The following is a 12,867-nucleotide window of genomic DNA, read 5'->3' on the forward strand; positions in this document are numbered from 1 at the left end:
AGAAATCGGTAAATATGAATATCACGACATTAGATTAAGCTTTCTATTTGATCTCCCTCTCTAATCGGGAGCTGTACCGGCTGTATTAATTGAGTGATAATGTTTTGTGCAGCAATGGTAAGCGAAACTTCACACCACCAAAGTTATTGGCTGATAGCTCACTATAAAATAATTATGAATGCTTCAAATGTCGGGTGTAAGATTATACATGAGCTTGTTTTATTATTCATACATGCGATGATAATCTATAGAATAACCATTGAAATAGCTTAAAATTAGAATGTTTTTTCAAATTCCAAAATTACATAATTTTTTATGACGCAACTTACAAATTTTCAACGACCCGAAAAGAGTTTTGTTAGCACGTATATCGTTTAGTTTTAGTAGCGACTCAACAGTAACAGACTGAATATTTTTAGTTTTTATTTCGAATTCGTCAATACATTTCCAAGACGTAATCTACAATAATTTTGTCTCGAAACAAGATTTAAGACTAACTGAAGAAAATTAAAATCCACTGATGTTCATTGATATCAATACTACCCATTGCCGAACGCTACTTGGTCCCAGAATACTTCAACAACTGCAGCTTTCGTCGGTCACTTCTAAGCTGGCGAGATTTGTTTCTCATTGGTTTGTGTTGGTAACTTAGGGAGCTGTACTTGAATGATAAGGAAAATTGAAACGATTTGGTCATTCATAATACTTTGCTAGTTTCTGGAGAAAAATATAGCACTCTAGAGTTTTCACCTTTAGCATTTTTTCAGTCTTCTCTTCCATGTTGAATTTGATTCAGAATGATTTTATATACTGATTTACTCAATCAAATTTACTAATTTTTTCAAAAAATCAAGACTCTAATAAGTACAACTTGTGAGTTCCAATAAAGCTGTTGATGTATATCTGGTATAATAACAAAGTTGTTTTAATCGTTAATGCTTGACTACCCTCACCGATAAGGATACGTTTGACAGACACAAGTATCTGCGTACAGAAATTTGTTTCTATGTATAACCTCTATTATCTATATACTGCAACGAATTTCAAAGCTCAAACAGAACTAGCAATCAATGCAAATATAACAGTTTTCTATTATCGCGCCTATCATTGTATAGGTTGCATGCGGTAGTGAGAAATCTTTCTTTCTGAGTGAACATGTTAGTGTCACCCCGACGTTCGGAAACTGATCGACATTCACGGGGTCGACAGAGAAACCGGGTTCGTTTTTAGTGATGCTGGAACTCATTATAGTATAGTGTTGTGCCAGGTGAAAATTTCGGTGTGCTAAATTTCATGCAATGGGTAAGAAATTAAAAATCGAAAAACTCTTTTAAGTGATAGAGCTCTGCATTCGAGTCTGACTATAGAAGCATCGGAATTAGAATACTTTCATGATAGAATTAGAATATGTATTACAGCGGAGCGTAAAATGCAAAATAATCTTATGTTGGGTGAATTTTTGTAAAACTGTTCGGTGAAAAATGTGTTCGCCTTCAATTTCTCTTAAAACATATGACACAAATTCCGTTGTTGTTTATGTACGGCACTAAATTTATTAGAATGTTAGAATAATCAACGTGTCAATTTCGTGTAGTGTCATAATAAATGTTTTGTGATGTAAAGTGATGACTTGAGGACTTGATTTGAGTGATTTGGGTAAATTTACAGCAGCCCCGATATGATTTACCCATTCACCTTCTTACTACATACACTACATCTGGCATACATAGCACGCAGTTTTACACGGGCAAAATACCAACTTTGCAAAAAAGTAAAATGAGTCATGATTTCGTGAGAGTGGTAAATTTACAAATTATCAAAATACACCTTGAATAGTAGTTATTATATTTTGACAGATTTCGCTGGAATTCAGATGAAACGAGCCTTGCGTTGATGGACTTTTGGTGTATTATTTTAAGATTTCCGATGATCATCTGCGCAGTAAATGTTTTTTACCTTATGTGGTATATAATTTTTTGTGCGGAAACTAAATTTTGTTCGGGAATAATATATTGCGTTTTTAGACTACAACAGTTTTTTTTTGTTGATTGCTTTCGGTATTCTCTCGAACCCAACATGATGGAATTTAAAAAAGTACAATTATTTTATGAAAAACTAGCTAACCCGTCGAGCTTCGTCTCGCCTAAAAATTATTTGCTCGAATTTATGTTTTCGGACAGCAGAATTGTCAAACGACGAAGTGGTTAACATTTCTCTCAAATATTTTTCTGATTACTTAACCTACAATCAACGGAATTCGACACACATTCGCTTTAGCTCAAAAAGTAATATCTTTAAAAATTAATATGAAAATGTGAAATACTCCTGTTAAGCAAATTTCAACAAATGCACACATTGTCATCTCATCCTTTGAGTCAATGCACTGAATATAAGGTGGCACGTTTTCTCCTCCAGCTGTGATTCTTGCTTTCGGTAATAAATAAAAAAGCTCAATAATGAGATTTTTGTATTGATAAACTTATCTCAATGTTGAAGAGTTTCTTCTAGGGTTGTTCATTCGGTAGAGTAGGATATATTTACAAGTTGTATTTAGTCCAAGTAACCAGAAATTCGTAAATAAAGATTTGGCTTAAGAAGCATACAAAGTATCACTCATACTCCTGACGCAGCAGAACAAACTTTGAAGCAGTTCCTTGTACAGCTTTTAAGCAGCGAGAAAGTTTTCTCAGAATCTTTTCTGTGCATTCAAGTTGCCAAAAAGTGCCACATGTGTTTCATAGCTGTAATAAAATGGATATTTTTCAGGTACTATGGAACTTTTGGTTGCTTGGAGAAATGACGCTCAAGTTTTAATTTGATAATTATCATTCCAATTTGAACATTCTTCACAGAATATGAAATATAAAATTGCAGTGTCAATCCATTATGGTAATCATCTTGAACATTTATATATAATCAGCAAAATGCAAGTAAAGTCTTGACCTTAGCCCTTTTTTTGTACTTCTACTGCACGATCCTTTCATTGATTCATTCAAAAATTTTCTAATTTGTTAAACTTACGCTCACAATGACCAATATTATTCATCTGACTCCATTACACACAATCCATTAACTGGTGAACGATATCAGAACTTTTTCTCCTGCCTACATAGGTATTTCTAGAACGCAATTGAATACGCAGTCCCTGTTTGGCGGGGCTGTGCACGAACACACAAACTTAGGCTTCAGCGCATTCAAAGTAAGATCTTAAAGATGATTCTAAATCTCCCCCTTTGGACAAGGACTAGTGAAGTACATGAGATGGCCTCATTGGATATACTAGAACAAAAATTCGAACAATACTGCACGAAATTTGAAGAGAGGTGCTCAATCTCTGAAATACAAATAATTCAAAATTTGTACGTATTAGGTTAGGGATAGTTATAAGTAGGTAGACATTTTATAAATAATTAAAATAAATATTATGATTAAACATTAGTATGTAAAACTAGAGTAACTAAAACACCTAATATTAATAACGAATCGTATGAACAACAAAGATGAAAGGCCAAAGGGTCAAAACACTTGTACTGTAAAATATTGATGTAATACACAAAAATAAGATTAATAAACAGATATTTATGAATGATGATGATATTTCTAGAACAGTGATATGCATTCCGCCAGTCATTAATGTCGTTTTCGCTTGATGCCAAACTTAACCCAGTTACCCTAACTGCTGTCAAACCGTTTGTTTGAAGTCAGTTTCGAACCTAGTTTCAACATTGTTGAGCTGAAAATCGAATCTTTTTCGAACCTGATTTTTATATCATTTATTATATAGTTACTAAATGCGAAACCAACACAGTTTCGTTAAAAGTGTTTGATGAAACTAACCTGGATCAGTTTCAATTTTCTCAAGCGATAACGTCATTAAGAAGCAATAATTTTGATACCCAACTAGGCACGTGGCTCGAAATGAATAATCACATATTCACACAAAACAATTTTTCCTACGATCTAGTGTTCTTTTCTGCGATGGCCAAACACTTATGCAACTCGTTATACGCCAAACACCTATCGATGATCTAGCAACCATAGGCGACTTTTTCAACGGAAAATTCCATTTTCCATACAAAATAACATTATGGGTTTTTCCCGAACCCGGTGGAGGTAGAAACTGATCAAACAAAAAATGTAAATCCGTACATCCGTTCTTAAGTGATGCGGTTACAAAGAATGACCTCTGCATTTATATATATATATAGATTAATTTCATGAGGTTGTTTTTCGGTAAAACATTTAAACTAGATTATGTTTCAGATTAGTACTATACTGCTACAAAAATCCGACGAGATGGCGCCATAATCATTATTGCCTTAAGTGGCACTTTCCCCTAGTTTTGACGTAGGACTACTCTTTGATTCCTGTATATGAAAGCTAATTCAAAATACGAAAAAAGTGCAAACAGTAGCCAGGTCGCATCGATTCGAAGCGATGAAACTATATATTTGAGATAATTGGTTGTTGAAACATTAACAAATAACGAACAATGTATAATTTTCCAAGTCGTACTCATAGTTTCTCCCAAATAAGACGACAATTTCGTATGCATTAAATCTCTTTGCTGCCCGCATAGAATGGACGCGATCATTTAAACTGAGCCTCTTCACACAATCGAAATTAGTATTGAATCGACTTACATTCAGTGAGGTTCGTTTGTGCCGTGGGAAAGGAATCTATGCTCATCAGGTTTCTATAATTTTATTTATATGACACTAGATCTCGACAATTAAACCACACTCCGAACATGTTCATTGGGCTCAAAACACATCGACAGCGGGGGTGAAGTTTTTGGGAAACGTGTTATTTTACTCTGGTTCGCCTTTCCAGAATGAGCCAACTCTATCTCATCGGAAATATGTTCAGCTTTTTTCGATCAAATCAGTAGTATAAGAATCGTAAATAACAAAAAAAAAAAATTCTAAAACTTTTGGTCTTGGTCCAGATTTCAGCTCTGAAACTCAGGTTCAGACTCCAGTTCCAGAATTTGGGTTTAGAATCTAGGTTCCAGATTTCATTATCAGAACGCGGGTTCAGACTCTAGATGCAGAATTCAGATTCATAATCCACGTCCTAAATTCATCTCCAGAACCCTAGTACTGGTCGAAAATCTAGAATTCATGTCAAAAATCCGGAATCTAAAATTTATTTCCAAAACTCATTTCCAGAATCAAGATTTAGAATTTAGGTCCAGAATTATGTTTCGAAGTTCAGTTTAAAATTCAGATCCAGAATCCAAGCCCAAAATCCAAGTCCAGAATCCAGGAGAAAGTCGAGTGTTCAAAATTAGGGCTCAGGTTCATAATTTATTTCCAGAATTCCGCTTTCAAACTTCAGACCGACAATTCAATTCAGAATTCATTTCCAGGAACCAGGCTCACCTCCTGAATTCAGATCTAGAGTTCATTTTCAAAATCCAGGCCCTAAATCCAAATTCAGAATTCGTGTCCAAAATCCAGTTTCAGAATTCAGGTTCAGTCGTAAAAAAAATCTTATATATTATTACTTCGGAATTTTAATGTTGATCGTATAACAGGTTTTGAAACTTTGTTGAATTTTGAACCATTTTGAAATAAACTTAACGCAGGGGTATACTGGTTCTTCCTTTCGCTTTATATGATAAGCCTTATGAAAAACTGTCCACTTCTATGTCGTGAATACGACTTACTTTACTATGGGGTTCCTTCTCAAAATTTACCCTCTGAGAGAGTGATAAGTTTTTGATCGTGAATATCTCTTGTTGTATCTAACGAATCAACATAATTTTTGCTACAAGCCATCAGAGATATGATCACAATTTTATGATAAAATATTCAGTTGTGTGACATAATCTCAAATAATTCAAAATTAAACTTATCTGAAATGTTTGGTATGAACGAGTATCAAAGGGGATAATTCATAAGGCGCGTTTGTTTTCTCGTATTTTTAAAGCTCATAGCTCAGTGATTTGTAGAAGGATTTATATAATCTAACTACCAATGGCTACCTTTTCACGCCCCTTTTTAAATTAGTTGATTTTCTATGAAAAACGTGAAAAGGTTTTCCAAAAATGTGTCCGAATGTTATCTTTGTAGCTATCATAAGGTTTATTTGAAAAAAAAATTATATCATCAAATTTTTTTCAAATAACTGTAAAAGATCACACAAAAAAATAATTTTTGCAGAGCTATTTTTTTATAAGACTCGGAAAATACTCCGAATTTTTCAGCCGCGTTTGACCTGCAGATAGATGAAAGCTATTCAAAGGCCTGTATGTTTTTGGTTTTGCCACCCGCGAGCATGGTATGTTACTTGGACGATGGCATTAAACTCGTTTTCAAAATGGTATTGTGGCGTTTACAGTTTCAATGCGGGATTTATGATGTAACACTCAAAAGAACTACATGTAACAGTTCGGCTGAAAAGTTCGTATCGTTTAATAGAAACACACATTTTTTTGCCAAAATTCGTTTTTATTATTCAACATAATTGCCATAAGAGGCGATACAGCGAATAGCGATCTTCCAACTTTTCGATACCATTTTTGTAGTACGATTTGTCCTTTGCCTCAAAATAGGCCTCAGTTTCAGCGATTACCTCTTCATTGCTTCTAAATTTTTTACCAGCATTCTCTTGAGGTCTGAGAACAGGAAAAAGTCTCTGGGGGCCAAATCTGGAGAATACGGTGGATGAGGGAGCAATTCGAAGGCCAATTCGTTCAATTTCAGCATGGTTTTCATCGACTTGTGACACGGTGCATTGTCTTGATGAAACAAAACTTTTTTCTTCTTCAAATGAGGCCGTTTTTTTTGTAATTTCGTCCTTCAAACGCTCTAATAACGCTATATAATAAACACTGTTGTTGGTTTTTCCCTTTTCAAGGTAGTCGATGAAAATTATACCATGCGAATCCCAAAATACAGACGCCATAACCTTACCGACCGATTGTTGAGTCTTTCCACGCTTTGGGTTCGGTTCATCGCGTGCAGTCCACTCAGCTGACTGTCGATTGGACTCCGGAGTGAAATGATGGAGCCATGTTTCGTCCATTGTTATATATCGACGAAAAAAATCGGTTTTATTTCGATATAACAGCTCCAAACACTGCTCAGAATCATCAATTCGTTGTTGTTTTTGATCGATTGTGAGCTCACGCGGCACCCATTTTGCACAAAGCTTTCTCATATCCAAATATTCGTGAATAATATGTCCAACACGTTCCTTTGATATCTTTAGGGTGTCAGCTATCTCGATCAACTTCACTTTACGGTCACCCATTTTGCACAAAGCTTTCTCATATCCAAATATTCGTGAATAATATGTCCAACACGTTCCTTTGATATCTTTAGGGTGTCAGCTATCTCGATCAACTTCATTTTACGGTCATTGAAAATCATTTTGTGGATTTTTTTCACGTTTTCATCGGTAACAGCCTCTTTTGGACGTCCACTGCGTTCATCGTCTTCGGTGCTCATATGACCAGCACGAAATTTTGCAAACCACTTACGAATTTTTACTTCGCCCGGTGCAGAGTCTGGATAACACTCATCAAGCCATTTTTTGGTATCGGCGGCACTTTTTTTCATCAAAAAGTAGTGTTTCATCAACACACGAAATTTCTTTTTTTCCATTTTTTTTTTCACAATAACAAAAGTAGCTTCACTCAAAATGCAATATCTCACAAACTAATAATCAGACAGTTGTCAAATTTATACACGTATCTTTTGAAGGTTGGTACTAACTGGAAATGGTATGGATTTAATTCTAGTGGCGCCCTCTCATAGAAACGATACGAACTTTTCAGCCGATCTGTTACCTTGTTTATTTGCATGTAATTTTAACGAAACACTAAGCCGCCATTCTTCGAGTATTCCTTCAATGCAGTCCTTTTATAACTTTTCAAACGTATTAGCTCTGCGGTTTGCCACGGAGCTTGTTTGGAGTGCTGGACAATTCGTTTAGGAACGTATTGATCGATTGCATACGTCATAACGTTAGAGAAGGTTTGAGTCGCGAGATTAACATCGTCGATGTCAAGAATTTCACTACGGGTCAAGTTAGAGAAAAAAACAGTGATACTACGTATACTGAAGGCGTTTGAGCAAAAGAAGGAGGTTTCAGTTCGGGATGTGGCCAAAAAAGTGGGCACTTCGAAGTCAAATGTTCTTCGTGCTGAAGAACGTTTGAATCTTCGAACCTATAAGAAGCAGAAACAATTAAAACGTAGTCCGAAACATAAAGCATCGATCAGGCCGAGGGTTCGAAAGCTGTACAATACGATTCTTGCTGGAAATTTGAACTGCATAATCATGGACGACGAAACCTACGTGAAACTCGAATACAAATCCTTGCCGGGACCACAATATTATACGGTGCGAGAAGGGCAAGTGTTAAACCAGTCCGAGACATCGATTGAAGTCGAAGAATTTGGTAAGAAAGCTATGGTCTGGCAGGCAATTTGTAGCTGCGGTAAGATTTCGAAACCCTTTATCATCACTGTTTCAATGAACAGCGAAATATACATCAAGGAATGTTTACAAAAACGACTTCTACCCATGATTCGAAGCCACAAGGATCCTGTTGTTTTCTGGCCAGATCTTGCTTCTTGCCACTAGTCGAAATCAACGGTAGAATGGTATACTACCAAAAATGTCACTTTCGTCCCAAAAGACATGAATCCACCAAATTGCCCACAACTTCGACCAATTGAGGAATTTTGGGCATTAACGAAGGCTCATCTTAGGAAACATGTCTCGGCAGCCGAAACCATTTAACAGTTCGAAAAAGATTGGAAAAAAGTGTCAAAACTTGTCGCCAAGAAGTCTGTACGGAATTTAATGAGGAACTTTCGCAAGAAAGTGCACCAGCTAGTCTAAAATGGCTAAGTAACAAATGTTGAGAATAATATTCTGTTGTTGTAGCCCAGGTTGGCGGTTCAATGCATAGGGCGCTGGTCTTACAAACCAGTTGTCGTATGTTCGAGTACCGACCTGGAAGGATCCGTAGTGTCAGTAGAATCGTAGCACTAGCCATGCAATTGTTCTGTACACTCTGAATCGGCTGCGGAGTCTGTTGAAACAGATGGTCAAATTCCACCACAGGAATGTAATACCAAGGCTTAGCTTGTTGTAGTCTAATATTATCAGCATATCGAATAAAATTTGAATATCTAACACTTGTGAATTATTTACAGCGAAATCAAAGTGCGTCCATACTTTCTGGGACAGTCTTTAACGTGTATTTTTATGCATTTTGGTGTGAATAAGAAGTATTCAGGCTCTATATTAGCTTCAGTATTCTGGCTCTATACTTACTAACCAGGTATATATTTTTTCATAGATCCACAGCCAGTAAAATTTTAGGAAGTTGCGTCGATCCTCAAGTCGATGGATTATTAAAAAATATGTTAAATGAGGGGAAAAACGAAAAAGGTCGTTCTTCCTAACCATAAATGTGGATGAACAAAATTTTAAGACTCTGCATGTTTTCCAACAACAATGCAACAGAAACCAGAAATTTTAATAACTAATAATAAAACTGAATGCTTTTATAAATGGTTAAAATTGATTTAAAACCTAACAACACCGATGAATGATCATGCAAAAACACATTGATACAATCGGATTGATAGAAAAGGTCATGTCGCTTTTAGGTGGATTAAAAAAGGTTTCTCAGCAAAAAATTGACAGACCATGGGGATTGGAATAGATCAAACACACATACACAACAGTAAAATTAAAGAACATAATCTATTTCAACCCGCTTCCGACAAATGAACCGAGAAGAAATTAAACAATATTAATAATAGTATAATTTAAACCATTTTTTTTCTATTCAGCTGCATCATTAGGACAATCCAGTCACCAACTAGTTTACATTTGCTTGATATGTTCCGATACCAAGGAATACCAGGACATCTCAGCTCATGGCTACTCCAATCATAAGATGCAGCTGTTGATCCCCGATGAGCTACTGCCGGCTCAAATATCGAACCTTGGCCACGAATTGCCTCATTTGGAAATATTTAGCTGTCCTTACTGCAACAAAGATCATCTAGGCATCTCGAACCTGTACGAACACTTTATTCTGGAACATCTCGATGACGCCATCGCAGTGCGTTGCCCGATTTGTGTCTTTCACGGACGGAACCTCACACGGATAGAGAATATTCCTCTAACCGAGCACATCGCGACAGCTCACAGTGCCACTCACGAAGAGTACGAAGGAATGGTCGCAATTCTTACAAGTGAAAGTGATAACAGAATATCACTGATTAAATATGTCACTACTACACTTCAGCCTACATTCTGCTGTGGAACGAGCACTAATACCAACCGAATCGAAACCAGAAACCAGAGGTTTGGAAGCGCGGTGATTGGTATGGAAGGTAATTTAACTAAATTATTTTTACTATCAGGAAAGATTATTTCCGGGGCTTTGCAAAGTCTCATCATTATATTACGTATTTTATTAAACATCGACGAAACTATGACCGATCGTTGTTCGAAATTTAACGTTAATTCGGATTCATTGAAATATGTAGACTTATCCTATCGTAATTAATATTGAACACAACGATAAGCTTTCAAAATAATTGGAATCTTCTAAAAAAGATATGCTCATTGCTTACAATCTAGTGAAGAAAAATTTCCTAACTTCGATGAAACTCGTAGTATCTGAATAACGATTTTTACCGAAACATTTCTTAATCTAAATTTAAAATTGAAAATCAACCCAACTTACGAGGTTCGTCGATTTGACAAAGGCACTGGAATGAACAATTAGGGATTTGCATTTTTGTCAAACTTCAAATCAAACATCGAAGAATTAAAAATAGAGACATAGAAAAGTTCATCAACTAAAACTTTGTATTCTCCACAGACTTTATTGAAGCGTTATTAAGAAGTTTGGAAATATTTCCCATCAATTGCCCCGAAACCGATGCCACTGAAGCATTAGGTACTGAATCTAAGAAGAATGCTAATCAGACAACAAATAATGAACCGTAATGAATGAATGCACTCACGGATTATTTCGGGCGAAACTCATGTTGGATTTTTATTTTCAGTGATGAAGACAGCACAACTTGTTCTATCTGTTGGGAACCGATGCTTCCCGAAAGTCTACGTAAATTGTCGTGTAAGCACAACTTCCACACTAAATGTATAGAGGCTTGGATCAGACAAAATTCCACGTGTCCTATATGTAGAAGACGTGTCTAGCAATGAACTTCAGAAATTGTGAAATGAAACTAAAAATGGTACTTCTAAGCTAACCGTACCCTTGATCATCGTAGCTCCATTCATTCATCCAGCAATCGGCGCGGTTCTCTAGGTCCATCGGCCAAGTTTATTTATTTCATAACAATAAAATTTAACTATTGCAGGTAAATGTGGAATTGTTTTATTGTGCTGTGAAAAAAAAAACCATTTATATTATGACTATTTTTATCATAGGGTGGCAAAAAATGTTTTTTTTTCTATAAGATTTTTTTTCAAAATTCAAAATTTTACAACCACTGAAACAATTTTCCTAATTCTTGGATGTGTTGTGTATAAAAGTCTATACTTCCCAAAAGTAATATGAAAATATTTCGTTCTTGTGTTCTAGCGGTTTTCATGGTTTTTAAATGGAGGGCGCTACATGTTTTTGAACTTTCTTTTCTAGTTTTTTCAGCATAACGTATCGGATATTGAGCGAAGTGAAATTTTTCGTTTTCAAGATATAATGTTTGGAAAATTTCTAGCCTTGCATTTATCAACTAAGTCCTTTAAAAAAACATAGCTCTTGAACCATTATTCCGAACCAGCTATAGAATGTTCGAGCCCCGAGCTAGAAGGATTCTTAGGATCGTAGCACTAGCCATGTAATGGTGCAGTACGCTTTGAATCGGCTGCGAAGTCTATTGAAGCAGAGGATAAATTCTACAAAAGAAATGGAATACCAAGGCTATGTCTTTTGACATAAGGCACTACACCGAAACCTCCATTCACGAACTAAACGGGGGTTCGTAAAAAGAGGTAGTTCGTAAAAAAAGTTTACGTGATTTGGAATTTACTTCGTAAAAAAAGTTTTGTTTGATTATTGTGGAAACCGCGCATCATATGTTTATTTTCACGATGTTTGAGGTGGTTCTTGAATCCAAGATGGTAACTTCCGATTTGTTGATATTCCTTGAAACCCCTTACAATATGAGTACTTTCGGAAAGAGATTTGAAAGTAGACGTCGGAAAATTATATTTGAGGTGGTTTTGAAATGCAAAACAATGACTTCCGGTTTATTATTATCTCTTGAAAGTTTTTGCCATTTTCCTTAAACTCTTTATTCCTTTAAAATACTATACCGTTCCGAAAATACCCATATTGTATGGGTTTTCAAGGAATATCAACACACCGGAAGTCGCCATCTTGGATTTCAGAACCACTTCAAACATAATTTTCCGACATCTACTCATCAATTCCGTTCCGAAAATACCCATATTGCAAGGGTTTTCAAGGAATATCGATAAACCGGAAGTCGACATCTTGGATTTCAGAACCATCTCAAACATCATTTTCCGACATCTACTCATTAACCCCGTTCCGAAAATACGCATATTGTATGGGTTTTCAAAAAATATAAACAAACCGGAAGTCGCCATCTTGAATTTCAAAACTACCTCAAACATCGTTTTCTGACATCTACTCATCAATTCCGTTCCGAAAATACCCATATTGTATGGGTTTTCAAGGAATATCAATCAACCGGAAGTCGCAATCTTGGATTTCCAAAATACCTCAAACATCATTTTCCGGAATCTACTCTTTAAACCCGTTCCAAAAATACCTATATTGTAGTAGTTTCCATTGAGTCGGAAATCGCTTTCGATGAATGACAAAACCTCT

General features: G+C 35.8%; 1 protein-coding gene across 1 annotated transcript; it reads left to right on the top strand.

Annotated features, from left to right (window-relative positions):
* The first annotated feature begins 1,169 nt into the window (after positions 1–1,169).
* LOC131432481 (E3 ubiquitin-protein ligase RNF130-like) lies at positions 1,170–11,373 on the top strand. Its single transcript, XM_058598786.1, has 4 exons — positions 1,170–1,302; positions 9,821–10,369; positions 10,864–10,987; positions 11,051–11,373. The coding sequence occupies exons 1-4, from the start codon at positions 1,299–1,301 to the stop codon at positions 11,202–11,204; spliced, it is 831 nt and encodes a 276-aa protein (XP_058454769.1). The 5' UTR covers positions 1,170–1,298; the 3' UTR covers positions 11,205–11,373.
* The last annotated feature ends 1,494 nt before the right edge of the window (positions 11,374–12,867 follow it).

This window comes from Malaya genurostris, chromosome 2 (genome assembly GCF_030247185.1).
Source record: "Malaya genurostris strain Urasoe2022 chromosome 2, Malgen_1.1, whole genome shotgun sequence".
Taxonomy (NCBI): domain Eukaryota; kingdom Metazoa; phylum Arthropoda; class Insecta; order Diptera; family Culicidae; genus Malaya; species Malaya genurostris.

Coding starts and splice junctions, on each gene's coding strand:
- LOC131432481 (XM_058598786.1), top strand. Junction 10,370..10,863: donor CGCGGTGATTGGTATGGAAG/GTAATTTAACTA, acceptor TATTCTCCACAG/ACTTTATTGAAGCGTTATTA. Junction 10,988..11,050: donor CAGACAACAAATAATGAACC/GTAATGAATGAA, acceptor TTTTATTTTCAG/TGATGAAGACAGCACAACTT.